Source organism: Amphimedon queenslandica, unplaced genomic scaffold (assembly GCF_000090795.2).
Source record: "Amphimedon queenslandica unplaced genomic scaffold, v1.1 AMPQUscaffold_13484, whole genome shotgun sequence".
NCBI classification, from domain to species: Eukaryota; Metazoa; Porifera; class Demospongiae; order Haplosclerida; family Niphatidae; genus Amphimedon; species Amphimedon queenslandica.
The window spans coordinates 59,132-83,520 of NW_003546280.1; the positions used below are offsets into that span (position 1 = coordinate 59,132).

The following is a 24,389-nucleotide window of genomic DNA, read 5'->3' on the forward strand; positions in this document are numbered from 1 at the left end:
TTGTCATAATGAGTATATTAGCTCTCTATTCAGCTACACTTCCTTATCTCTCCATGTGTGTGTCTGTCTGGAGCTACGTTGCACTGTTTATTTATTCTCTAGCTATCTTGGGAGGTTATGACCTGTTTCTTCAGCCCTTTGCCAGTCAAAGTCCTTTTACATGTACATGCACACTACAGTACATGTACTTGTACATGCATAGCTTGTGTGTGTTATACGGTCATGATTTGACGGCACCTGCTAGATTCTAATAGTGGAGCTCAAAGCCTTTCTTAATTGTTAATGGCATGCATAGCATCTCAAATCCAATAAAGAATTTGTTTTTGCTTGTACACAAGTGATGCACTCTTGTTGGCATTTTTGTTATTGTAGATATGTCTCTTTTTGTTTTTCTAAGTACCAGCTCTTTTACTCCATGGGGAGACTGTGACGCTTAGTGATAGCCCATAGTTATGCACCCTCCTTCTGTCCTGTCTCTCTCTAACATGTCTCCCTGCCCCTCTTTCTCTTTTTTATGTTCATCTGTTTCCTTTTGTGCTCCTACTCTCTCTCTTTCTCTCCGTCTCTTTCTCTCTCTCTCCTCCTCCTCCTCCTCCTCCTCCTTCTCTTCTCACCCATACTTTAATCTTGTTATATCCATATACTCACAACAAAGTGTCGATATGTTTTTCTCATAGTCCTTACTATATATTCTAATATGCATTTCTTCACATTGTTTTTCTACAAGTAGACACGCTCTACCTCCTAATATTTATAAATGTGCAGCAAGTATGTTTTAGGGAATCGGCCTTGCTTTTCCCAAATATAATTGTTTACTATACCTCCAGTACAAATTGCTGCAATAGCGGCATGTTTGTATTTTTGTTTGTCACGGTTTATGCACAAATTTCACAGCTGCATCTGTTGCAAAATAATGGGAGTTCACACATGTGGTTGGCTATGGTGAATTTTTGTGTACATTCATATTTCAAATGAAATATGCCAATGTTTATAGAGTAGGAAAACAAGTGGTGCCAAAAATGAGAAAGAGAGAGAGGGAGGGAGAGAGGGGGGAAGAGAGAGAGGGGGAAAAAGAGAGAGGAGAGAGGGAGAGAAAGGCATATGCAAGACATTTTATTTTTAATCTTTATCCTACATCACTTCATTATGATGGTGATGTCAACACCATTATGTCTCTCCTCCTTTGAAATCTATAAACAAACACACACAGAGCCTCTGTATCTCCTTACAGCCCCAATACAGGACTATATATCATTGTTTATGTGTTTCTACCTTTCTCCCTTATCTCCTCCATCGTGTGTCCATAGAAGCGATATGATCTAGTCTAATACTGCCCCTATACAGCACTGCATGTCTTCTATCATCCTCGAGTTACAATCTGTTGTGTGATCTAGTTGGATTCAGTTACTATCATACTCTTACTTGTAAAAAGTAGCATGAATCGTGTACTAGTATATGCAAGTGGGAGAGTACTTTAAACATGTATGCATGGGTATAGTACTAAATTAAAGTGTGCATTTATTAGCATTCTTGCACGCGCTGCCTCTAACCAGCAAGGAGTGTGCTTTCATGTGGATGTGTATAATTATGTACTCTGGTATGGCCTTTTGTTGTCCTTGTGATAACTATTGTAAAAAGTGGCGTGTTTAATCCTCTTGTCATTATTTTAATGAGGCGTGCATGTGTTAAGAGGTTTGTGTGTAAATAGCGTGTTATAGACCTACGAGTATGATGGAATGTTTTAATTTTTTAAGCGTTGATAGATTGTTTACTGAAAGACTATACATGTATGTATGTATGTGTGCTAGGTATAATAATTTATTTTTCATTCATTTTTATATTTTTATTTTTTGCTAACTCAAGAGTGTGTATGTTCATATTCTGAATGTTCCAAGTTGAAATATTTTGCTCATATTTTTTTAATTTTTCACCATCCTCCTCCTTCCATTGTTAGAATGATTCATTGAATAGTTTAATGTCTGAAGAAGTTTTTGTATTTTAAAATCAAATGAGATTTGACAAAAAACATACATAGAAAGAGAGAGAAGAAAAGAAAAGTGCATTTACCAGTGATATAATAATAATAATGATGATAATGACAAAATATTGTACAAGTGAGTGTGACTGAGTTTTGCATGTGTGTGTGTGAGTAAAAAAAGTTTTACATTTAAATGTACTCGACACTTTCTTCTTCATGAAGAATTTCTAAAATTAGTTCATTGTCGGTTAGATCCGATGTCTTTTCGTATGAGTTGGTAAGAGTATGAATGGAAGCTCCGTATTCAATAAGGAGTAATACTACATCGACGCTTGAGTTGAAGGCAGCAATGTGGATCGGTGTGAATCCTTCTCTGTCTCTTACGTCTGGATCAACCAGTTGATGCTTCAATACGTAGTATGCGAGTCTTGTGTAGTTCTTGGCTGCTGCTAGATGTAGTAGTGTATCAAACTCGGTCTGACTTTGGAGCATTACATTAAGGAACTCAACATCTTGGTTGCTCTCGTAGTGATTTCTGACTGTTTTGAGGACTGACATTTCTGTATCGTCTATGCTTGAGGATTTGCTGAGGGTGGTGCTGTCTATTCTGAGATCATTGAGGTCTGATTTTAGTAGGAAGCGGGCCATCTCTGGGCTCTCTGCGAGATCCACTGGTCTCTGTCCGTCTGCGTTCCTTATGCATGTTAGTGGCTCGTTGCATGCTGAGATGACAAATGTTGCAGCCTCGAGGTCGTCCATTGCTGCAGCTACGTGAAGTGCTGTCCATCCTTCTGGATCAGTAGTGGTCAGCTCTGCTCCACTGTTGACTAGGAGCTTGAGGCTCTCTAGTTGTCCCTCGAAGATGGCTCTCATGACTGGTGGAAGCCCGCTTGGCTCCCTCTCCTCCACAACAATGTTTCCATAGTCTTTTATGAGTTGCTTGACTTCGATCAGGTCTCCCTCAGTGATTGCTTGCTGGAGGAGAACGCTGACTGGGAAGTGGACTCCCTTTCTCCTTGGAGGGGCCACAACGGCTTTGGTCTCCAGGTAAGAAGGTCGAGAGATGGGGAGATTGACCGAGCGCCGTCTCAGTGACTTCTCCTTGGATTTGATCTCTCCTGACAATGTCCTGCAAGGGACGCTGGTCATGATTATGTTGCTCATGTACATTGAAGTTTCCATTTGTATTTCAGTTGAGATTGGACTTGTCTTGTCTCTTCTTTATTTTGCTTTGTAGCTAGCTTTCTTTGATTTGCTTCTTGGCTTGTACAAGCTCTGTTTATATACTCTTCCTTTGGCCTCCCTAGACTAGTTTCATCCGGTAGAGCAGTTAATTTGAATTCCTGAGTTATTATTATGAATTTTGTTGTTGTCAATGTCAATACAGTTGTACAGTGGAACCTGCTTAATCCGATCACCCTTCAACCCTTGGGCCAGTTTTAAATGGCCTGATTATGCAGGTGGCTGCATTACAGGTCAGCCTCTGTAATACAGCCATTTCAGGATTTTGGCTTATGGCTGTAATAGAGAGGTGGCCTCACTACTCAGGTGACCTTAGCACAGGTTCCATTGTGTCTAGAATTGCAAAGATATGCCTATGATGGTAGATTATTACTTTTAGATTTTGATCAATAAGTTATTTTATCATGCTTATAATTATTCCTTCCTTCTTTTACCCTAAATAAGCTGACATGTCATTGTTTGGATCTTTAGCTAAGGTGATCATAATATATGATGCGTAGTAGAAGACACTTTATTACTACATTGCACTTATAAACAGGACCTAAAAAGATATATTATAGACAATCATATATAAATTATAAGTAATGAATTTAAATGTAATTGTAAACGAATTGACTTGTTGTTGTTTATCTTAACTTTTCACCTATGCGCTCCTCATTGCATTGTTTATTTTATTTGTTTTTAATGCTACAATTACCAGCCCATAACATCAACTTTGGATTGTGTACACAATGACAAACAAAAATACCTTTATTGTTTACTCTCGTATTGTTTACTCTCGTATGCGTTTTTTGTATCATCTATAGTGATAATGGAGCATGGACAAGGAAAGAACTAGATGGTGGTAGTAATGGTTTGCTTAGAGGACAGAAAGGAGAAACTTATGAAGGGGGAATAAGGTGAGAGAGAGAGAGAGAAAGAGAGAGAGAGAGAGAGAGAGAGAGAGAGAGAGAGAGAGTAGGAACTGATTGATAAGATGAATCAAAAAGGAAGATAGAGTAAACATCTATTGAGATATCAGATTAGGATTCGGATAATCCAAATTAGTTATCGGTAAACAGCGATACCCTCTTGTCAACTCAGTCCCAAATATTTCCATTCACTTGTACACAAATACACAAACGTCCACATCTTGTTTTCTGCTATACTCCTTAGATAGGTCTCTTGTTATGACTAAAAGACGTCTCCTATAGTGCTAGCAACCAGCTGTTTATCCAAAACACAGAGTCAAACAGACCCGCATGCTAATACAGAGACACTTACAACATGTCATGTACATACACACATGTACATATATGTCCCCCTACATGTACTATACGAGTACATGTAGACCAATATGCCCCCTACATCTCAATACTGACACACTATACATGCCCCATGCAACACTATACCCTTATACTATACTGCATGTGGACTGTAGTTATTATTATTCATAGACTGTATATTTAAAAGATGTTATGAAGTGTTGCTAGCATTCTTTAGTACTGTCCAGGCCTCCTGTGGCTGAATGGGCATTTATCTCACGGTCCAAAGGCAAACATGTTTACAGTTTATTTGCAAATAGAACCTTTAAGTAATTAGTAATTTTAGAATAGGCTAACGTGATGTTGGAGCTATTTATTGCATTAAGGTTGCATGTTGATGTTGTACATTTTTTCTAATATAGAGTGCCAACTATATTCAGCTGGCCTGGGAAAATACCGTCTGGGAAAGTAAGAGGGAGAGAAAGATGAAGGAATGTGAGATTCATTAATTGTTTAATTGAGTGACTCATGTCCTTTGTCTGTGAGAGAAACTGATCAAGTGTATGACAATAGAGACTGCATGTATGACAATATCTCATTAATTCCCGTGTTCTTTTTTTCTCTAAAGGTTTCAATGTCACTTGGTAGTCATTTGGATTTATTGGCTACGTTTGCTGAGCTTGCAAGCGTCAAACTGCCCAATAGGACTTTGGATTCATACTCCCTTGGACCACTTCTTCTTCAAGACAAGGAAAGTAAGAGATAGAGGCCCGGGGGAGAGAAAGGGAGGAGAGAGGGATTGGAAAAGGAGAAAGAAGAAATAGAAAGAAATCAAAACTGAATTTGTAGAAGCCCCTAAGTTTGACCTTTGATAAAATCATTCATAATTGTAAAGCAATCAGGATATGACATTTTAAATGTGGTGTTTCCTCTGGGCTATAGTATTGTTATTTTTAGTACAATTATTCAAGCCGAGCTCTTTGATTACATAAAGATTCAAATGATCCGTTTAACTGCTTTCATAGCTCTAGGCACAAAGTTCAATACGTCCCTTCCTGCTTAATGTACTCCTCCTTGTCCACTTATGTCACAGGATCGACAGTATTCATTGCAGCCTGCACAATTTACACAGTGCATGCATACCATTGTAACACACTGTGGACTGCACTGCATTGTGTTAAAGGAAGAAGGAAGGATGTAGAATGCTCTAGAATGCAGAGCTTTCATTACAATTGTTTGTACACAATTATGAACTCCTAGCTTATAGTTTAGAGACACTGAAATACAATATTCTTTTGTCAGTAGTACAATATACCTGCTGTGCATATTTACGATAATCATTCCTCTGACTCTTTTATGCTTGAGCAAAATAACTACCATGTATATGGTATTTTATTGAATGAGTCTTTAAGTTCATTTTCTTATGCATATACATGTACTTATGTTGAGCTAATTCCAATTACAATTGGATTTTTACAAATTTTTAAAGTTGCTCCAAAAATTTTGGAGCAACTTTATAAATTCATAAAAATTTAAACTTAATCAAAATCAGCTCAAACTTGATATGCAACATAAAAACATGTATATGTATCAGAAAAAATTATAAAAATTGACAATTTTTTCCTAGTCATTTTTGGTGAAATTTGGCCGATGACCCTGTACTATAGTACAGGGACTTTGGCCTAATTTTGGAGCAAGTTAAAAAATTTGTAAAAAATCCAAACTTGATCGGAATCAGCTCAAACTTTCTATGCTACATAAGAACATGTATATGTATCAGGAAATGTAATAAAAATTGAGAATTCTCTCCTAGTCATTTTTGGCAAAACTTGGCCAAAGTCCCTGTACTATAGTACAGGGTTATCGGCTAAATTTCACCAAAAATGACTAGGAGAGAATTTTCAATTTTTATAATTTTTTCTGATACATATACATGTTTTTATGTTGCATATCAAGTTTGAGCTGATTTTGATTAAGTTTAATTTTTTATGAATTTTTAAAGTTGTCCCAAAATTGGGCCAACGTCCCTGATGTACTATAGTAAGCATTTCATTAAAAATTGCTATGAGAGAATTCTTTTATATTATAATGCACACTTTATCACTAATGCCGCGTGATCATGTAGGCCAGTTTTTATAGCTCTAATTAGTTTTATCACAGCTAAAACATGCAACAAGAACGGATAGGCTACCAGGAAGGCCACTCCATGTACTTGTTTAAACTTGTTCAGGTCAGACATTTATAGTAAAAGAATTCTTTTGCTATTTCCACTACAAAACACAGCCCTACCGAACAAAGCATTTTTATGAGTCATACGTGGGAACTGTTACATTATATACACACATAATAGCAGCTCAGAAAATTTAATTTGCTCTAATATTGATATAGTAACCTCAAGTAATTGTGCTGTCAAGATTTGTATTTTTAATATAATGATTTTAATTAATGCGCATAGGCATACGTTACTATATGCTTACGTGATTAATGAATCTACACTATGTTATTATTAATTTTTTTGCCTTGAATTGAAGTTCAACAGTGACTCAATCCTCTATAGCTGTACTATGACATAGCATGAATATAATAGCTAGACCATAATCTACATAGGTATATGCTATTCATTGTATTAGCTGATGCTAAGGAATATGGATATTCATTTCAGCCATAGGGAGTAAGAGGTCACAGTTGAGTGACATCACTGAATACTTTAATGTGCCTTTATAGTATTATTATTGTTGTTGTTGTCATTGGAGTAAATTTCTGCCCCAAGGCACTTCACATCTGTCATATAAGAGATAGCTAGGAGGATTGATTTAAGCTTTTGTTTGTAACAACAATGGAATCCTACACTTCACCGCTCTCTCTGATTATGAACACTCAACCTCTTCTTGTCTTCCATCCATCCACTACCCCTCCATATGCATGCAGCACTTTTGCATGTCCCTAATGCAATTTGCTATAGTTGAGCGTGTAAACTCCTTGTATGCATAGTACATATGAGCATTGCAGAAATATTTGCATCTATGGGATGAGTAATGATAAATAAATGATGGTACAGTGTATTTGGGGGGGGAGGGGAAAGAGAGAGAAAGAGGGATTTATGGTAGAACGATAGCTCATGAAAATCATCCAAGTGATGACACTCATTAATATATTGTATATTTAGTTTAATGGAGTGTACATGTATCATAGAAGATGCAATAACATCCTAAAAGCTACTATCAATACTTACTAAGCATAGTAATTTCATATACAAACAGGATTTACTACAAAACAAATATTTGCCTAATTATCTCCTCCTACAGCTCGCAATCGAAATATTCACAACTTTCGCAGAGTTATAGCCTATAATACTATCATTGGAACTACACGTATTCCTTGTTGTATTAATGCCATATACCTCATCCATTGCAGCAATGAGTGTTGATTAGTCATCACGCATTGTTACACACACAGTTCAAATATCTCTCCCTCCCTCTCCCACTCCTGACACATACTGTGACCATATACAGTGCTTTGTTGTAGTGTGCAGAAATCCAGTGAATGCAGCATGTGGTGCTTTTGGGCTCAGTTATTTGTTTTGTATATCTCATCTCAACCCGCCCTTGTTTTTTTCTTTTAAACTTTCTAAAGTTTTTGCATTCTTTTTTTTAATCCACTCCTCCTTCTCTTTCTCTCTTTCTTTATGATTAATATTTATTTATGCTCCATACCATATTTCTATATTTTCTTCTCTCAGGCCCACGTGAAACCGTTTTCTATTATCGTGGAAAGACTCTGATGGCCGTCCGCTATCGTAACTTTAAAGCTCACTTTGTTACTCGTTCAGGCTGGGGAGAGGACCCTCCAATAGTGAGTCGACAAACAAACACCCACTCGTTTGATTGCTTGCAAACCTGAGGAATTTTATTTGATATAATCAATCAAGCAGTATCGAATTCCTTATTATAATTGCTGCGCACCTGTCACCTAAATACCATACCATTGATTAAAAAGAGAGTGTTTGCCTAAATACAGTCAACAATAGACGACTCATATTTTATGCCTGTTAAATCTTGTGTACACTGTATATTCAAGTGCATTATACACATTATGCGTGTATTATAATTAAGGGGAATAAATATAGAGTCACATTGATTGTCATATATGACATTATGATTAGTAGCTCCATTGCTTTCAATTAAGACTCCCCTGCATTCACATACAAAGCAACTGATATTGGTTAGTATGGATCCATTCAGATACAAAGCAACTGTTTATGCTTATTATCCATTCAGATACTTCATCAGTTTCTATTCATGATGATAATAGCAAGTTGTTTGTCAGGTATAATCCTGGTATGTCCCGGCGCATTATTCAAGGCTACTTGCTGTAAGAGATCAAAGCTTTCCTCCTGCAGCTTGTTTGTCCTGTGTGCATTGATTTTCAATAAGGATACACTTGAGTGTCCACCTGAAGCTCATTGCCCTGTACATAACACATTACTTACTCATCCCATTTCCTATTATAAATTCCTCCTCTCCTCTGCTTCGTGTTTGCATGCATGTAGACTGTGCATGACTTGTAGCAGTTAGGAGTTTGTGTCTTAATGAAATGTGATATTCCTTCTCCGTGACATTATGATGCATTCAATTTGAATGTATATCTCCTTTGAGTAAGTAATACTGCTTGTTTGTGTGTTTGATTTTCATTAAGGATGCAGCTAATTTAATGCCAGCCCAAATGTCTTAAGGTATGAACACGAGAAGGCAATTTAATCCTTATTATTCATTTTCCCTATTTCATTTTATTTTATTTTATTTTCATTATTGCAGAGACATGATCCCCCAATTCTGTACAACCTTGGAACAGATCCTTCAGAACAAGTAAGTCATTTTAATGTAAATATAAATGTATTTGTCTGCTGGTAATAAATATTTAGTATGCATCAGTTATTATTACGTTACTTTATTGTGCTTTAACGCCACCTTATATGTAATGCTTCTCATCCTAAACTATTCAATATTCATGTTCTTGTTTATACATGTATTTATGTTTATTCTTGTTCATGTATGCGTGTTATTGAGACGCATTCATTAGTACACACAATCAACCACCTCCCATACAAGCCATTCATTCTTATTTGCTATGCATGCGTCAAGATGCAAGACAACAAATTTCATGAGTTTAATTTTTATAGTTACTGTAAGCATATGTCATTAATTCCTTTCACATGATTGTATTATTCGTACAGTGTCTGTTTATGCTAGAATGAGGAGTGGTCTGCGATGGTTGTAGCTCAGAAATTTATATTGAAATTTTTCAAAGTCTCACAGCTGCTAAAATCACGAGAGACGGTGAGAGAGTGTGTAGTTCCACTACCAATTGCCACTTTATGCGAGTATATTCACACGAAGAGAAAGAGAGAGGAATGGAGAGAGAATAGTTGATGTATTAAATAATATTATAACTCAATAGTAATACTATTAACCCATAGCCTTGTGGCTATTGAGTCTTGTGTCCAACTTCCTACTTATTTCAGGCTAAAACTTTTGACCCGTGTCAAACTTGCCTACTCTTTCTCTCTTAATCTGTGAAGAGGGATTATACCGTTCATGACCTAGGATGTCTCTCTCTCTCACAGCCTCACCCACTCAAATACTATGTTTTCTTAGGCTCAACTTACAGTCTCAGACACTCCAATAGACATTGTGGCAAGCACGGAAGTATGAACAGATCATGCTATAATAAAGGATATTATATCGAAGGGTATTATAGATTATGGATTTACTGCATAGCACACGCATGATGTATATGTATTAGAAGAGACATGATCTATGGATACTAAAACAACTGTTATGCTCAGGAAAAATTTAGGGGAAAGAAACATGTAATTTGAATCTAATAAATTAGTTATAGCATTGCTCGTGGCATAGTAACTATCATCCTACCTCTTTCTATATATGACTTAACTTCCCCCTTGCTGTGTATACATTATACACATGCATGAACACCATAGCTAATCTCAGTGTTATATTTCTTAATAAGATTCATTATTTGTGCCTAGAGGGACTAACTGGCTATAGCTAATTGTAATTGATATGAGCTACATTGTTGATGCTGTTTGTGTTCTGTATTACTATAATTGACTGTCAGACAGTGAGTGAGTGCGCTGTCTGTCTCTGCTTGAATTAAGTTGAATTCCAACAACAAGAGCTGTATACTGACAATGCTACTTTAGCAGTTGTTATGCATGAACCTTGCAAGGTTGATTAAGTATTATCAATTAAGAAATAAAAAGTTGGCTCCAATAATTGAATCATGTCAACAGGGAGTGTGTTTGAGCAAACGCTGTTAAGATATTGGTATATCTAATTATAAATGTACCTAACTCCCTATATATACATTAATTGTCATTTAGTTATGATTTTATGCCGTTTGTAAATGTACGCCTGAGTTCTTATAACTGATTCAATGTTTTCATTATTTTTAAATTGTCTATCAACTAAAAATTCAATGAAAATATGAATACTTGTACTAATTGAAGGTGGACATTCCTAGATATCATAGCTTTGCTAGAAGTATGTGCATGTTTGTTGATGCCAACAAGACAAGGCAATTAGATGCTCTTTAATTTTCTGTATGATCAATTGCTGTTTTGACTGCCATTCCGTACATGACTATACGTTGTGTGTCTTTGTGAGACAAAGAGATCAATGATATGCTTGTTAATTTACCTTGTCTACCCAAAACACAGATATTACCATAGATATTAGAGACACATAGTCTCTATATTTATGATATTACTGATTAACTCTCTTGAGATGCTACTAGATGCATTCAAGAAGTATTCGAGCGAGTCTGATAATAAATGAATGAAATTGAAATGTTGATTTTGTTCACTTTGTATCTAAATATTTATAATAACATTTGTTACTTTATTTGCATGTGATCTTCATTTTTGTCATGCTAGCCGTACTACTGCATGAGCATAATAGTCTAAACTATGTGTGACATGGTATACCAATAAGGTAATATCCTCCTTACAAGAGAGGTCAGTCAATAAGACATATTGATCATAGAAACTAAAGCCAGTTTCTTAGTCTTTTATGGTATGGTTCAGTGATCTGAAACAGATACAAACACATGCAGTGTTCTGGTGATCGGTTTGATCATTATAAAACTAGACCTGATCATTATTACCGCTAGACATTTTTTGCATGCCTTAATTTACTATTGCTGCTTTAAAAGGATTCCTTTTTTTAATTTCCTGTATGCTTATTACAAGGAGTGATGCTTTGTTATAGTTCAGCCAGTGGAACTATAAGAATTGCCTTTTTTGATTTGATTGATATGTCTGGAGTAAAAGGACAATAGGAAGCTGTAGAATTCTCATGCATTAAGAATGAGGTTTCCTTATTCAGTTTGGTGTCAATATATATTACTAGCTAATTCAGACCACCTGTCTTGTAATGACGTACATTTAGATAGGTGCTCTATGCATAATCTTGAACATAATTTGGTATCAATAATAAACTCACACTCATTTCACAATACGTGACATCAGTTCCATTCACGCTATTCACATGTTGCATCAGTTTCAGTATCCTTTTGTTAAATCGGAATCACCCCAAACTTTCTTTGCAACATAAGTACATGTGTATGTGCTGGAAAATGTGATAAAAATCAAAAATTTTCTACTTTTCATTTTTGATGAAATTTGGCCTGTACTATAGTACAGAGACTTTTGAGTAGCTTATAAAAAATCAAAACTTGATTGGAATCAACTCACACTTTCTATGCTACATAAGGACATGTATATGTATCAGAAAAAAATTATAAAAATAAAAAATTATCTTTTAGTCATTTTTTGCAAAATTTAGCTCAAGTCCTTGTACACATGCATAGTAATAAAGTTTCATTCAACAATTTTGTCATTTGCTAGTGTATTTGGTACATTGTATAAGTGAATAGCCTCATAATGGAGAGCTTGAGTGTGTGTGTGTGTGTGTTGGTGATACTTGTTGTCTCACATACAACACTCACACTGTCATTACATTCACACACTAGGAATGCATCATTAGATCACATCCTTAGCACCACCTGCTAGTAATAGCTAATTCCACTAATTGACTCACTCATTCGTATGCTCATAAATCATTTCTCTAACATATCTACAAGTGTAAACATCTTTTCTTGGCATCTGAATGGTGTTCATGGAACTTCATTTCCACACTTTGGAATGCAAGGGAGCAGACGTTATGTGTCATTGTCACTCATTGATATAATTACTGCTCTTTGTGTGTGGTTGGTGTGTGGTTGGTTGTGTTTGTAGTTTTGGATGTGTGCAGTATGTTATCGAGAATACTCACTCAAGCGCTTGTGACTTTTTGTACAATGGAATTTTATGATATTTCTTTATGCATAAAGTAATAAGGAGAATGCATATAGATCTATACTGTGCAATAATACTGTTAATTTTTTATATTGGAAAAATTTAGTTTAAAATTTGCTAAATAAATTAGAACTAATGATGAAAGTTAATTGATTATTATACAATATTATAGACTAATTCACAAACATCATAACTTAATCGATTGATATCATACCCAGCCATGCGAGCTAGAGTCAGGCAGGCAGCTTGTAATGCTAGTAAATGAAACTAGCAGACTAGCCTAGCCTAATGTATTTATGATTTTATTTTTTTGTACTTGTTCGTATCAGGATGTCAGCAGTTCTTAAATTGTGGCAGCTAGAGTACAGGCTGGTTTTTACCCCCTGTGAAACTTAATAATAATAATAATAATAATAATAATAATAATAATAATAATAATAATAATAATAATAAATATTGCTGTATATAGGTGACAAAAGCAACAGATGTCATGAGCATTAATAAGAAATTTAATTATTGTTTTTGTTGTCATTACGTCACGTAGGTGTGTACGCTATAAGTATGCACATGTAGTGCTTCCATTTGTCTTCTCTATATAAAGTTATAGTAGAATTTGAAAACCAGCAGACCAAGGAAACTTCACAAATACATCACTTGTCTAGCTATGTAAGAAGCAGATGTGCCACAATGATTTATGATGCAATTTTATGGTTGGCGTATATTTAAATATGCATGAAATTTTCGATCAGCAATATGCTCCATTATGGAGATATAATGTTGTTTATATGATACAACGTGCTCTTTATTTCATAGTCTTGATTATAATGTGTGGATTTTATATTCACGAGATGGTACACAAAATCTGTTGGTATCTTTGTTATTATTTTTATTTCTCTCTCTTTCTCTTGATTAGTATCCATTGCAAGCTAAACAGTACGAAACTGTCATTGACCAGATAACAAAAATAGCTCAGGATCACACAAAATCAGTGCTACCGCTGCCGAAATCTCAATTGGATGAAATGGAGGACTTTAATAAGAACATACCTCCTTGTTGTCAGCTGAAACCGGTTAGGAACTGCACCTGTGGATAGTACTTTGAATATCAAAGTAACTATTATTAATGTTAAAGTTTGCTGATTTTTCTAATTTATTATTATTATTATCAAGAGTAGGTTATCTACTCTTGATATTATTGTTATTATTATCATTATATACATGTTGTATGCTTTTTGATTTTTTATTGAAGTTGCATTTTGCTTTATTCTGTTTTCCCTGTCCCACATATTTATCTATTACCATCATTAAGTTACATAGCTGCTTTCACTTACCTTTTCCTCCACTAGCCATGTCAGATATCAGGATGTCAATCATGTGCGACTTTAAACTTTGTTACACAACACGTGTCCTCCCCCAATGTCTCTTTCCCTCTCTTTTCTTGTCTGTATCAATCACTCCTACCATTGCTTCACACAGTTAGAGGGTTCACATATCTAATTATCATTATTATGTAATTATCATATCATGTATAGTTGGGAGTATGTCCGCCAACCTTTATGACCTAAAACCTTACGACCTGTTTCCTTCTCTGTGTTTTATCAATCTCTTAATCACTCCTACTGTCATTTCTCATACTAAGAGATACCGCATTTAGTATATAATCTTCCTTCACTGAGATCTCAAGTGGTATATATTTCACTTTTATATCTCATTACTAATTATGATGAAACTCTCTAGTGGACAATATGACTGGACTATTATTCAGTCAAGCATGTGATAACACATACAGTTCAAAGTAAAGCAATAGCTATAGGAGCTAGGATAAACAACTGGCTCCAGGATACTCAGTTGCTATAAGGAGCGTTGCTATGAAAGCAATGAATGTTGCTGGACTTTGATGTCACTAGTTGTACTGAGTAGTAATTAAGAGATGATGCATACATTAGTGGTAACTTTGTAGTAGTAACTGCGTCACACACTGAGTTTATATACACACACACACACACATACACACACATATACTTACATGTAGGATTATTATGCTGTAGTACGTCATTAGTATAAACTTCTTGATTGTTTATATACACAGTAACAGTGGTGCTCCAAGGATTGTGAAAAGAATGTGATCCTTAGGAATATTCTGTCATTTATTTGTTTACTTAGCTGACATTCTTACTCCTCACTACATTCTCTCTTACTTAGCGAATAATTTAGAATTGATCTTACGTCATGAGGGTTTTGTACATAGTGTTAGCATGTATCTATTCTGTGATCACAGAGGCTATTGAATATGTATGTTCATGTTGCTATGGATATTGTGTATCTTCTAGCAACAAGTAACCAATGATCAGTATTTGGTACTACCTTCATGCATAGCCTTTGTGTCTCTCTCTTAGCATAGTTCATAGTTACCATAAATTACCAGGAAATCAAAATGATATAAAGTTATCAAGGTAATATCGCGCTGACTTAGAGGTGACAAGGTTCCAAAACGAAATTACAAAACAACAGAAAATGCTATTTACTTTATGCATACCTATAACATACACACACACACACAAGTGTTATGAGCATAATTGCAGCTGCGTAATATGATGCACTTATTTCCTTGCCATTTCTTACAAATTGTCACATTTTGACAAATTTCCTTTTCATTGTTAATACATTATTTTTAACTTATCTTTTAATAGCTATTTCAAAATGTAAATATGTTAAGTATTTAAACTATTTACTACAAATAAAGCATCAGTTATTAACATTAATGCTTAAACTTTTTGGAGTTAAAATTTTGGAATTATGACCACTTTTTAAAATGAGCAAACTTTCAAGGCTATTATAGCCCATGGTTTTTTCCAAAAAATGGCTTCGAAATCATTCCAATTTTTTATTACATTTTTTGATACATATTGATGTCCTTATGGTATGTAAAAAATTTGAGCTGATTCCGAGCTCAAATTCTGAAGTTATGAGCATTTAAACTCACATTATACTAATAGTAAAATAGAGGAAATTTTACAATAAAATTAAATGAAAAGTACAAATGACTCGCTAAACTTGCATACAATAGCGTAATGTAATAATAAAAGATAAAATATAATATAGATATATATCTGTAGCTTTATTTGATTTATGTTTATTTGTGTGTAATGTTAAATGACTCAGTCCTCATCAGTACTATCACTATCAGTCTCCTCTTCCGTTTCTGATAACACTTCCTCTTCGTTTGACTCTGAGCTCTTCGATTCGTTTAAGTCCTTCTTTCCTCTTTTCACGTCGACTCCAATGGATCCGCTGTTGTCTTGTCTGCTGTTCATCGTCTCTTCAAAGAAGAAGTCGAACGGGTACGGCTCCTTCTTGTCATAAATGACATCAAGCAGCTGCTGCCTTTGGGTGTAAGCACGTATCTAAATATATAAAGGAAGATAGGGAGAAAGTGCTTGTATAAAATTATCCAAAATAATATAAATAATAAATATAATTTCCTTCTCTCTCTCTCTCTCTCTGTTTGACTATAAAAAGAACACTATACACTTTATTTATTAAGGATGCTCTTAGTCTTTCACTGTAACTACAGTACTCTCTCTCTCTTACTTGTGTTAGAAACTCCTGATCGTCCACAGCGCTAATCCCTAGTCCCGTTATCTTATTAAACAAGTCTTGATGTGAGAGAGTCTCTGCCAGCCCTTTCTTAGAGAAATAAGTAGAGACGTTCTTACAGTCCCTGAGTAAGAACTCTAGCCCATGAGGGTGAGAGGGTTCTACAGATTGGCTCACGTCAATGATGTAGACACGTCCCTCGAACCAAAGCATGTTGAACTCATTGAGGTCAGCGTGGACAAGATGACAATCGTTGTACATTTTCTCCATCGTCTGTAGAGAAAAATAAGAGAGAGAGAAAATAAAGACATACATGTATGTACACATGGTAGTTCTAAGTTTATTGTTGCCCCTGGTAACAGGCCACACCTACTAGTTACCTGTACGCATTGATGGTAGGCGCTTTTGAGTTGATCTTGAGTGAGTTGTGAGTCCTTGAGTTTAGGGGCCGGTATCTGGTCCTTCCCAATGAAACTCATCACTAGCACGTGTTTCTTTAATAGTACAACCTTAGGACAATGTATACCATGAGAATGTAACCTATTGAGGGAAAGAGAGAGAAATAATTGTCAGTTATAGGAACAAAATTTGCAAAAATTCGTAAAAAATCTAAACTTGATCGGAATCAGTTCAAACTTGACATACAACATAAGAACATGTATATGTACCATAAAAAATTATAAAAATGGAGAATTCTCTCCTAGTCATTTTTGGTGAAATTTAGCCGATGACCCTGTACTATAGTACAGGGACTTTGGCCTGATTTTGGAGCAACTTTAAAAATTCGTAAAAAATCTAAACTTGATCGGAATCAGTTCAAACTTGATATACAACATAACAACATGTATATGCATCAGAAAAAAATTATAAAAATGAAGAATTCTCTCCTAGCCATTTTCATGAAATTTGGCCAAAAAGCCTGTACACCAGATTCTGATACAATTTTTCATAAAATAATGTCATACCTTTTCAAATTATGCATTTCTTTCTCGGCCCACAGTCTCACAATCTTCCTCGGGTTTTGCTTCCCAAACCTGTTCTTGAACCGATAGTCTTCCTTGATGTATTTGTCACGTCTAAAGAACTCGTTGAGTGTCGTCTTGAATATCTTAATAGCACATTCATCAGGCACTGCTGTACCATCCTCCAACCTGTAGAATAATAAAACATATTTTGAGGCACTAAATACTTAAAAATTGACTGTTTAAAAATTTAAAAAATAAAAATAAAAAATAAGCTCATTTGCTAGTTAAAATTATGCAAAAAAATTTCGCAATTATAAAAATTTAATATCAAAAATAGTCATAATTATTAACTATAATTTCATACAGCAGCAGCTCCCTTGCCTCCCTCCCTCCCTCTCTCTTCACTTACTCTCCTCCTCCTTCAGCGTGATACACAGCTGCCTCTTTCCCTGTACTGAGGCACCCGTTAACTTCGCCCAGTTTACCGCTGTCCACCATTTTGAAAAGCATCAGTCTTGTCTTTGGATCCAGTACGTGCTCTTGAGTTGAGTGCTCCTTCTTCTCGTGGTGACGTTGACTCTGTTTCTCTTCTCTCATGGAGTGTTCCTTCAACACGTTAAACACACTGTTGTCTAGACAGAGTCCTGGCTGAACGTCACCCATTGGAAAATCAGGAGGAAACTATAAACAAAAACAACAACAACAACAATTATAACAACACAAAACACTACAAATAATGTAATAATAATAATGAGAGTAATCGACTATTAAATGTAATTTCCATACCTTCTCCATATTCCTCACATTCTTTTGTCCGCATATTTTTGAGTCGTGTTTTGTTGGTTGTCCTGGTGACACGCCTTTCTTCCTTCCGCTGCTTCGAGGGATTCTCACGGTCATCTCGTATTCATCTACATTAATTAATCAATGGGCGTGGTCAGTAAATAATTGGTGGGCGTGGTACTTACCATCAACTACTTCTTCCTCCTCCTCTTCCTGATGATTGAGGTAAGCAGGATGCAATGAACGATAATTATCAAATGAAATTTTAACTATATATAAAAATAATATAAAAAAATGATATTAACATTATGTATTTCTGTCATTCCCATTATACTTAAATGTAGTTTATTTTCTTGCTGACTAACCTCTGCTTTGCTTGTTGTAGTGTTTCTCTTCGGCTGTTAGCTGACGGTCGTGCTCCTTATCAAATTCCAGCTGCAACATTTGAGCCAAAAGGAAGTCACTATCAGTAGACTCTGCCCCTCCACCGTTGATGGGCAGTTCTTCATTGCCAACTGGACTAACACTAGGAACAGGTCTCTCCATCTCTTTCCTGTAGATAAAGATTTTAAACAAAAATGTAATTGTCAATCGTTAAAACTTGTTGGTCAATCTTCAAAAAAAAGCATAAATATACCGTATTGTTAAAATAAAATGTCCCAGTTTCAGCGGAATGCCTAATTTTCATTTTCAATGTGTGTATTTGTAAGTATGACGACTGTCCATGTACAAATGCATATTAAAACAACATTATTAATCTCTAGTATGATCAGTGGATAGTTCTATATGTTATGATGCCATTGAATTCAAGGGAATAATCCACTGAGAATTACAATTGCACTATAGTTAGTGCAGGGTTTCCCCACAAAGCATGCTAAGTGAGCTAAATAGCATGAGCTTCATGAGCTGACAAGCACTACAATACAGTACATGGCATTTGGAGCAACTTTAAAAAATCATAAAAAATTTAAATTTGATTGGAATCAGCTCAAACTTGCTACACAACATAAGAACATGTATATGTATCGGAAAAATTATTAAAATGGAGAATTCTCTCCTAGTCATTTTTGGTGAAATTTGGCCGATGACCCTGTACTATAGTACAGGGACTTTGATCCAATTTTGGAGCAACTTTAAAAATTCATAAAAAATCCAAACTTGATCGGAATCAGCTCAAACTTTCTACACAACATAAGTACATGTATATGCATCAGAAAATATTATTAAAATGGAAAATTCTCTCCTAGTCATTTTCGGCAAAATTTGGTCGATGACCCTGTACTATAGTACAGGGACTTTAGCCAGATTTTGGAGCAACTTTAAAAATTCATAAAAAATTCAAAGTTGATCAAAATCAGCTCAAACTTTCTACGCAACATAAGTACATGTATATGCATCAGAAAATATTATAAAAATGGAAAATTCTCTCCTAGTCATTTTCAGCAAAATTTGGCCGATGACCCTGTACTATAGTACAGGGACTTTGGCCTTGGAGCAACTTTAAAAATCCCAATTTACATTACATGTAAATACATAAAAGGTACATGTACGTGTACGTACTTTAAAAGTTTTTCCTCCTCTGCTTGAAAGGACCGAGCCAGTTCTTCATCCATTACTGATGCCAGAGAGCAAGTGGGTGTGGCTGGCATCGGAGAACCCCAAGGACTCTTAGTAGGAGTTGGTTTGTGTGGGGAGAGGGTATTCAGTCCTGAATCCATTTCTGAGCGATGACTTGACTACAAGAGAAGAGAGATAAGGTCAAATATGGAGAAAGTGATCCAATTTTCTTGTTTTCTTTACTTTAAAAACACTCCTAGTCTTTGGAATCTGCTGCTTTGTTAGAAGGAGTCACCTGTAGTTGCTGCTGGGTCGAGTGTATGCTCTTTTATAAGCTCAAATTTGCTGAGAAATGGAGAAACACACAGTCTTTCTTGTGATGGTGCAACCGCGCTCTATTTAGAACATATTCATAGCTACTGGGCGGGGCTCATTTTAGACCCACGTGTTTTCACGTGTTCCGTTGAATGAAGTCACGTGACAGATAAAATGGCGTCCATTGAAGAGGTACATGTCTCTGATGATGCAGAATTCACTGATTGGAAAACGGCAAGGGATACCCTCAGAGACATCAGAGAGACAGAAAGAAGAGACAGCAGAGTTGTGGTGGCACTAGGAAAAATACTAATAGACAAATATTCAAATAAACTTGGAGATGAAGGTATTCTATTCATTATTATTGTGTCTATTATTAATTATTTATAGTCTGGACTGTACATGAACAGCTTGTTATGGCTGCATTAGACATAGGAGACACCAGGAGAGCTGAAGTACTTAAATATTACTGTAATATTAGCTGTTGTCATTCATTGTATTTGGTGGGCATATGAAGTTTTTATTCAATTTTTAATCTTTCAGTCGTCATTTGGTTGTCTCAAGAAAAGGTTCTCAAACAGCAAACGTGTAAAGAAACTCGAAGGGCTAATAATGGAAGGGAAAGAAGAGTGAGTATTGAATATAATTTATTTCTATTTTTATTTTTTTCAATCTTAAGTTTTGATGAAGCACTGGAGTATTATGAAGGAATACTTAAAGATGATCCAACCAATACTATTATATCAAAGAGGATAGTTGCTATTCACAAAGCTAGGGGAGATACAGCACTTGCCATCACGAAATTAACTGAAATATTGGAAATGTAATATTAATATTCAAATCATACAAAAAAGTATAATGTACTGTGTTGTTACTCTTATAGTACTATGGCAGACTATGAAAGCTGGTCAGAATTGGCAGGTCTATATATTTCACAGCACCAGTAAGGATTCATTTATTAATTTGAAGATAATCTCTCTTTCTCCCTCTCTCTCTCTCTTACAAAGGTATGATAAGGCTGCATTTTGTCTTGAAGAACTAATCCTCTCCAATCCTCACAATTATATATTCCATCAACGTTATGCTGAAGTGAATGCAGTACATATTTCCTATATAATACTATTACTCTTCTTTCTTCCTTTTCATTCTTGTATAGGTTTGCTATACTCAAAATACAACAGAAAGTCTTGAAATTGCTCGCAAACATTATGCGACCTCGCTGAAACTAAAACCATCTAATCTTCGGTCACTTTATGGCCTGTATCAGACTGGAGTGAGTCTTGGAAAACACTTGAAAAAGAAAGAAGCAAAAGTTAGGAATGATGACATTGCACAGTGGTGCATGTCGCAGCTTTTGGAGACTTATCAGGTAAATGTGACAGTATCCTTTCCTCAGCAGATTATGTGAATGAGTTTCTTTTGTAGGAGAATTGTAACATGGAGCAATTGAAAGTTTTGGAGAACTTCCTCAAGCCTCCATCGAAATAGGAATTGAAACTGTGCGGATATTATAATTACTAGCAGTTTGAAATCATTAATAATCTTTCAGTAATAATTGACATAAGTTCAAAAAATATGCACACATTAATTCTGTATTTAAAGCAGTTGTCTGCCAACTTGATAAGCCTGGTTAGTCTGTGTTGCTGGATCTGAAGTAGTTGGAAGAATTACATCTATTAAAAAAAACGCTCCAGTAACAAATGGAATGTTTATTTAACTACCATAGTCATGAGAAGGCTGTTGCAATTGTAGCTTTTGCTTCTTATTGTTGGTCACAACAAGAACCACCAATACAACAATCAGTGCAATACACACAGCAACTATCAATGATAGCACTGTAATAACTGCAATAATAGAAGCTGATAGACTTTGACTTCGAGTATCTACATGTATATCATATTAATAAGAGCATTTATTTATTATTAGTATAGAATATACTAACTAGATCTATTAGCAGCACAGTAGCAAGTGTATTGGTCTGGTTGTGATCCTAGTGAGCAGTCAGCAGTACCACAAGGATTCGATGCTTCACAGATGTTAGTCAAAACACAACTAGTGCAGTTAGCTGATGGAGTGTATCCTCTGTCACAGGACAATGAACAACCTTGCTAAGCATAAACTTTCACTGATTTTAACATTCTTACTTACGACATAAACAATTATTGGCACTCATACTATAACCTGATGAACAGGTTTGACAGCATCCAGTAGCATCACATCTCTCACAACCTGCAGGCTGTGAGCATGGATATGCTGCAAGAAACAATTAACAATACATTAAGAAGAGTGTGAGTGAATCAATATTAATTAATACTTATTGCTCCACATTGACAGCCATTAACTAGTTCATATCCTGATCCACACTCAGCACAACAACTTGAATTCAGCAACTGGCATTTTAAACAATTTGGCATTCTACAAGGACCTATAACAAAACATAATCAACTTAGATTTATACTACTTTTCTCAACCTTACCACAGGTACATCCATCAGTCAAATAGGAACCAGATGAACTGGTTTTGCAACAAGATGAGTTTTGACAATTGTCACAGAGTGCAATGGCACATATTGGTGAGGGAGTAGATGATGGAACAGTGGAGGAGGGAGTAGGGAAAGGAGTGGGGGGTATCACTGTAATAAAGAAAAGGAAAATAATAATGGTGTTAAAATATAGTAAAAGGAGAAAGAGAGGGGGAGAAAGAGACAGCATGATGGGATAAAAAATATTTGAATGTGTATACGTGTTTTGTGTAAAGTCAATTTTTAATTTTACCTTAAAAGGCACAACTTACCAAAAGTACAGTTGACTCCCTGGTATCCAGTGCCAGTACAATCACAAGTATAATTATCAGGAGGTGAATACTGTATACACTCTCCTCCATTCATACATGGACTGTCCTTATCACAGATACTAGTGGAATCACAGTCAGTACAATTAGAATTAACAGTATAACCATCAGAACACGTTAAATTACAAGCTAATAATAAATATAAAATTCAAAAATAAATAATGACAAGAAACATACTGCAAGTGAAGTTATTACTCTCAGTAGCAACATAGTTAGGACCTGATGATGAACAGTCAGTGCTACCATCACACTGACCATAAACAGTAAATGATAAACAACAATCAGTAGAACCTGAACCAGTACACGTCATCAGTCCAGTCTGATTACAAGCAACATCATACTCTAAACAAAGTAACAACTATTTTAATTACAATTGGCTTACCTCTACATCTAGTATCACCACCAAAACTTTCCTGACACCGATAACAATCAGTTCTTGGAGGAACACCAACAACACTGGGAGGAGGAGGATCTAAACTACCAGTCCTTCCACTCCACGTGCCACTGTTACAAACCATGTCAAATACGCTAGTTTGTTCAGGTTCTCCTGGGTTAGGACTAGGAGTGATAGTAGCTATATGAGAGAAACTTCATCATAAGTATCAATCATGCTCCCTTGAGCTATACAGACATACTGAACTGATCCTTCAGTTACATTAGGAGAGTACGCCTGGTTACCATCAGATTCGACTAGTAAAGGAGCCAATGCAGCCTCTATCTCAGCTATTGTTGGTAGAGGACAATCCTGAGCAACTGATAGTGACAGAACACATAAAACAAATACTAGGACTGCTTCTTTCATCATTGCTATCAAACTACTTTCCTGATGACTAAACGAATTTATGACATCATCAACTGCACTGAATAGCAACAATTTTGCAACTATGTTGTACACTCACACATTATGCCAGCTTAAATCATAATAAAAGCTTTTTGATAATTTTACAAACACACTATAGACTATAGATCTAGCTAATGCATGAGTCTAAAAACTAAAATAAAACCAAAGAGGCAGCAAACAAGGCAGTGAGTGTCCCAAAGGCATAAGGAGTGTATTCAATAATATATGTGATCATGATTCAGTTGGAAGGTTGAGTCATTGGAGACAATGAGATATGGAGCCAATGGCATAATGAGAGCATTGACTGATCCAACCAAATCACTGAACAATGGCCTGTCATCAGGAGACTCAGCCCAACACTGCTGCATCAAGGAATAACTATATACAGCAAAGCATATATCATCATACAGCTAATAATTATTATTATGCATACATGTCTTCTGAGCAGGCTTCATTATGAGGACAGCTTAGCCTTTGCCCACCATCCAATAGTTCCACTAATCCTATTGGATCCATACCAGGGTATGGTATTTTCCCAGCACTAAAGACTTCCCAACATAAAACACCATAAGACCACTGTGTGTGTGAGAATTGAGCCATACTAGATCTAACAATATCATTTAAAACTGACCACGTCTGATTTT

At 35.6% G+C, this 24,389-nt stretch overlaps 5 protein-coding genes across 5 annotated transcripts in view; 2 read left to right on the top strand and 3 right to left on the bottom strand.

The window, feature by feature from the left end:
• LOC105311942 (steryl-sulfatase-like) overlaps positions 1 to 14,013 on the top strand; it is a 33,042-nt gene extending 19,029 nt beyond the window's left edge. The window contains exons 10-15 of the mRNA XM_019993983.1: positions 4,027 to 4,119; positions 4,887 to 4,932; positions 5,093 to 5,219; positions 8,204 to 8,316; positions 9,279 to 9,329; positions 13,752 to 14,013. Coding sequence (XP_019849542.1) covers positions 4,027 to 4,119; positions 4,887 to 4,932; positions 5,093 to 5,219; positions 8,204 to 8,316; positions 9,279 to 9,329; positions 13,752 to 13,931 — 610 coding nt within the window. The 3' untranslated portion in view covers positions 13,932 to 14,013. The remainder of the gene's footprint in view (positions 1 to 4,026; positions 4,120 to 4,886; positions 4,933 to 5,092; positions 5,220 to 8,203; positions 8,317 to 9,278; positions 9,330 to 13,751) is intronic.
• On the bottom strand, positions 2,100 to 3,244 carry LOC105311943 (protein phosphatase 1 regulatory subunit 16A-like). Its single transcript, XM_011404188.2, has one exon. The coding sequence runs from the start codon at positions 3,158 to 3,160 to the stop codon at positions 2,168 to 2,170; it is 993 nt and encodes a 330-aa protein (XP_011402490.2). The 5' UTR covers positions 3,161 to 3,244; the 3' UTR covers positions 2,100 to 2,167.
• Positions 14,014 to 15,860: 1,847 nt separating the features above from the next.
• Positions 15,861 to 20,141, bottom strand: LOC100633587 (serine/threonine-protein kinase RIO3-like). Its single transcript, XM_003384780.2, has 10 exons — positions 19,983 to 20,141; positions 19,743 to 19,918; positions 18,548 to 18,735; positions 18,368 to 18,451; positions 18,186 to 18,310; positions 17,809 to 18,080; positions 17,400 to 17,585; positions 16,815 to 16,974; positions 16,429 to 16,707; positions 15,861 to 16,241 (listed from the first exon to the last, which is right to left on the bottom strand). Exons 2-10 carry the CDS (start codon positions 19,898 to 19,900, stop codon positions 15,996 to 15,998), a joined length of 1,698 nt encoding a protein of 565 aa, XP_003384828.1. The 5' UTR covers positions 19,901 to 19,918; positions 19,983 to 20,141; the 3' UTR covers positions 15,861 to 15,995.
• A 57-nt stretch (positions 20,142 to 20,198) lies between these two features.
• LOC100641840 (ER membrane protein complex subunit 2-like) lies at positions 20,199 to 21,630 on the top strand. Its single transcript, XM_003384760.3, has 8 exons — positions 20,199 to 20,400; positions 20,445 to 20,509; positions 20,598 to 20,683; positions 20,734 to 20,877; positions 20,938 to 20,997; positions 21,062 to 21,143; positions 21,211 to 21,423; positions 21,480 to 21,630. Exons 1-8 carry the CDS (start codon positions 20,229 to 20,231, stop codon positions 21,540 to 21,542), a joined length of 885 nt encoding a protein of 294 aa, XP_003384808.1. The 5' UTR covers positions 20,199 to 20,228; the 3' UTR covers positions 21,543 to 21,630.
• Positions 21,631 to 21,638: 8 nt separating this feature from the next.
• Positions 21,639 to 24,389, bottom strand: part of LOC109580612 (protein crumbs-like) — a 6,259-nt gene continuing 3,508 nt past the window's right edge. The window contains exons 3-9 of the mRNA XM_019993985.1: positions 22,848 to 23,033; positions 22,531 to 22,686; positions 22,369 to 22,479; positions 22,203 to 22,307; positions 21,997 to 22,158; positions 21,776 to 21,937; positions 21,639 to 21,727 (exon numbers count right to left, since the gene is read on the bottom strand). Coding sequence (XP_019849544.1) covers positions 21,651 to 21,727; positions 21,776 to 21,937; positions 21,997 to 22,158; positions 22,203 to 22,307; positions 22,369 to 22,479; positions 22,531 to 22,686; positions 22,848 to 23,033 — 959 coding nt within the window. The 3' untranslated portion in view covers positions 21,639 to 21,650. The remainder of the gene's footprint in view (positions 21,728 to 21,775; positions 21,938 to 21,996; positions 22,159 to 22,202; positions 22,308 to 22,368; positions 22,480 to 22,530; positions 22,687 to 22,847; positions 23,034 to 24,389) is intronic.

Coding starts and splice junctions, on each gene's coding strand:
- LOC100641840 (XM_003384760.3), top strand. CDS start 20,229: ATGGCGTCCATTGAAGAGGTACATGTCTCTGATGATGCAGAATTCACT. Junction 21,144..21,210: donor TCCATCAACGTTATGCTGAA/GTGAATGCAGTA, acceptor ATTCTTGTATAG/GTTTGCTATACTCAAAATAC. Junction 21,424..21,479: donor AGCTTTTGGAGACTTATCAG/GTAAATGTGACA, acceptor TTTCTTTTGTAG/GAGAATTGTAACATGGAGCA.
- LOC105311943 (XM_011404188.2), bottom strand. CDS start 3,160: ATGGAAACTTCAATGTACATGAGCAACATAATCATGACCAGCGTCCCT.
- LOC100633587 (XM_003384780.2), bottom strand. CDS start 19,900: ATGGATTCAGGACTGAATACCCTCTCCCCACACAAACCAACTCCTACT. Junction 18,736..19,742: donor GAGGAGGAAAAACTTTTAAA/GTACGTACACGT, acceptor CTTTATCTACAG/GAAAGAGATGGAGAGACCTG. Junction 18,452..18,547: donor CTACAACAAGCAAAGCAGAG/GTTAGTCAGCAA, acceptor TTTTATATATAG/TTAAAATTTCATTTGATAAT.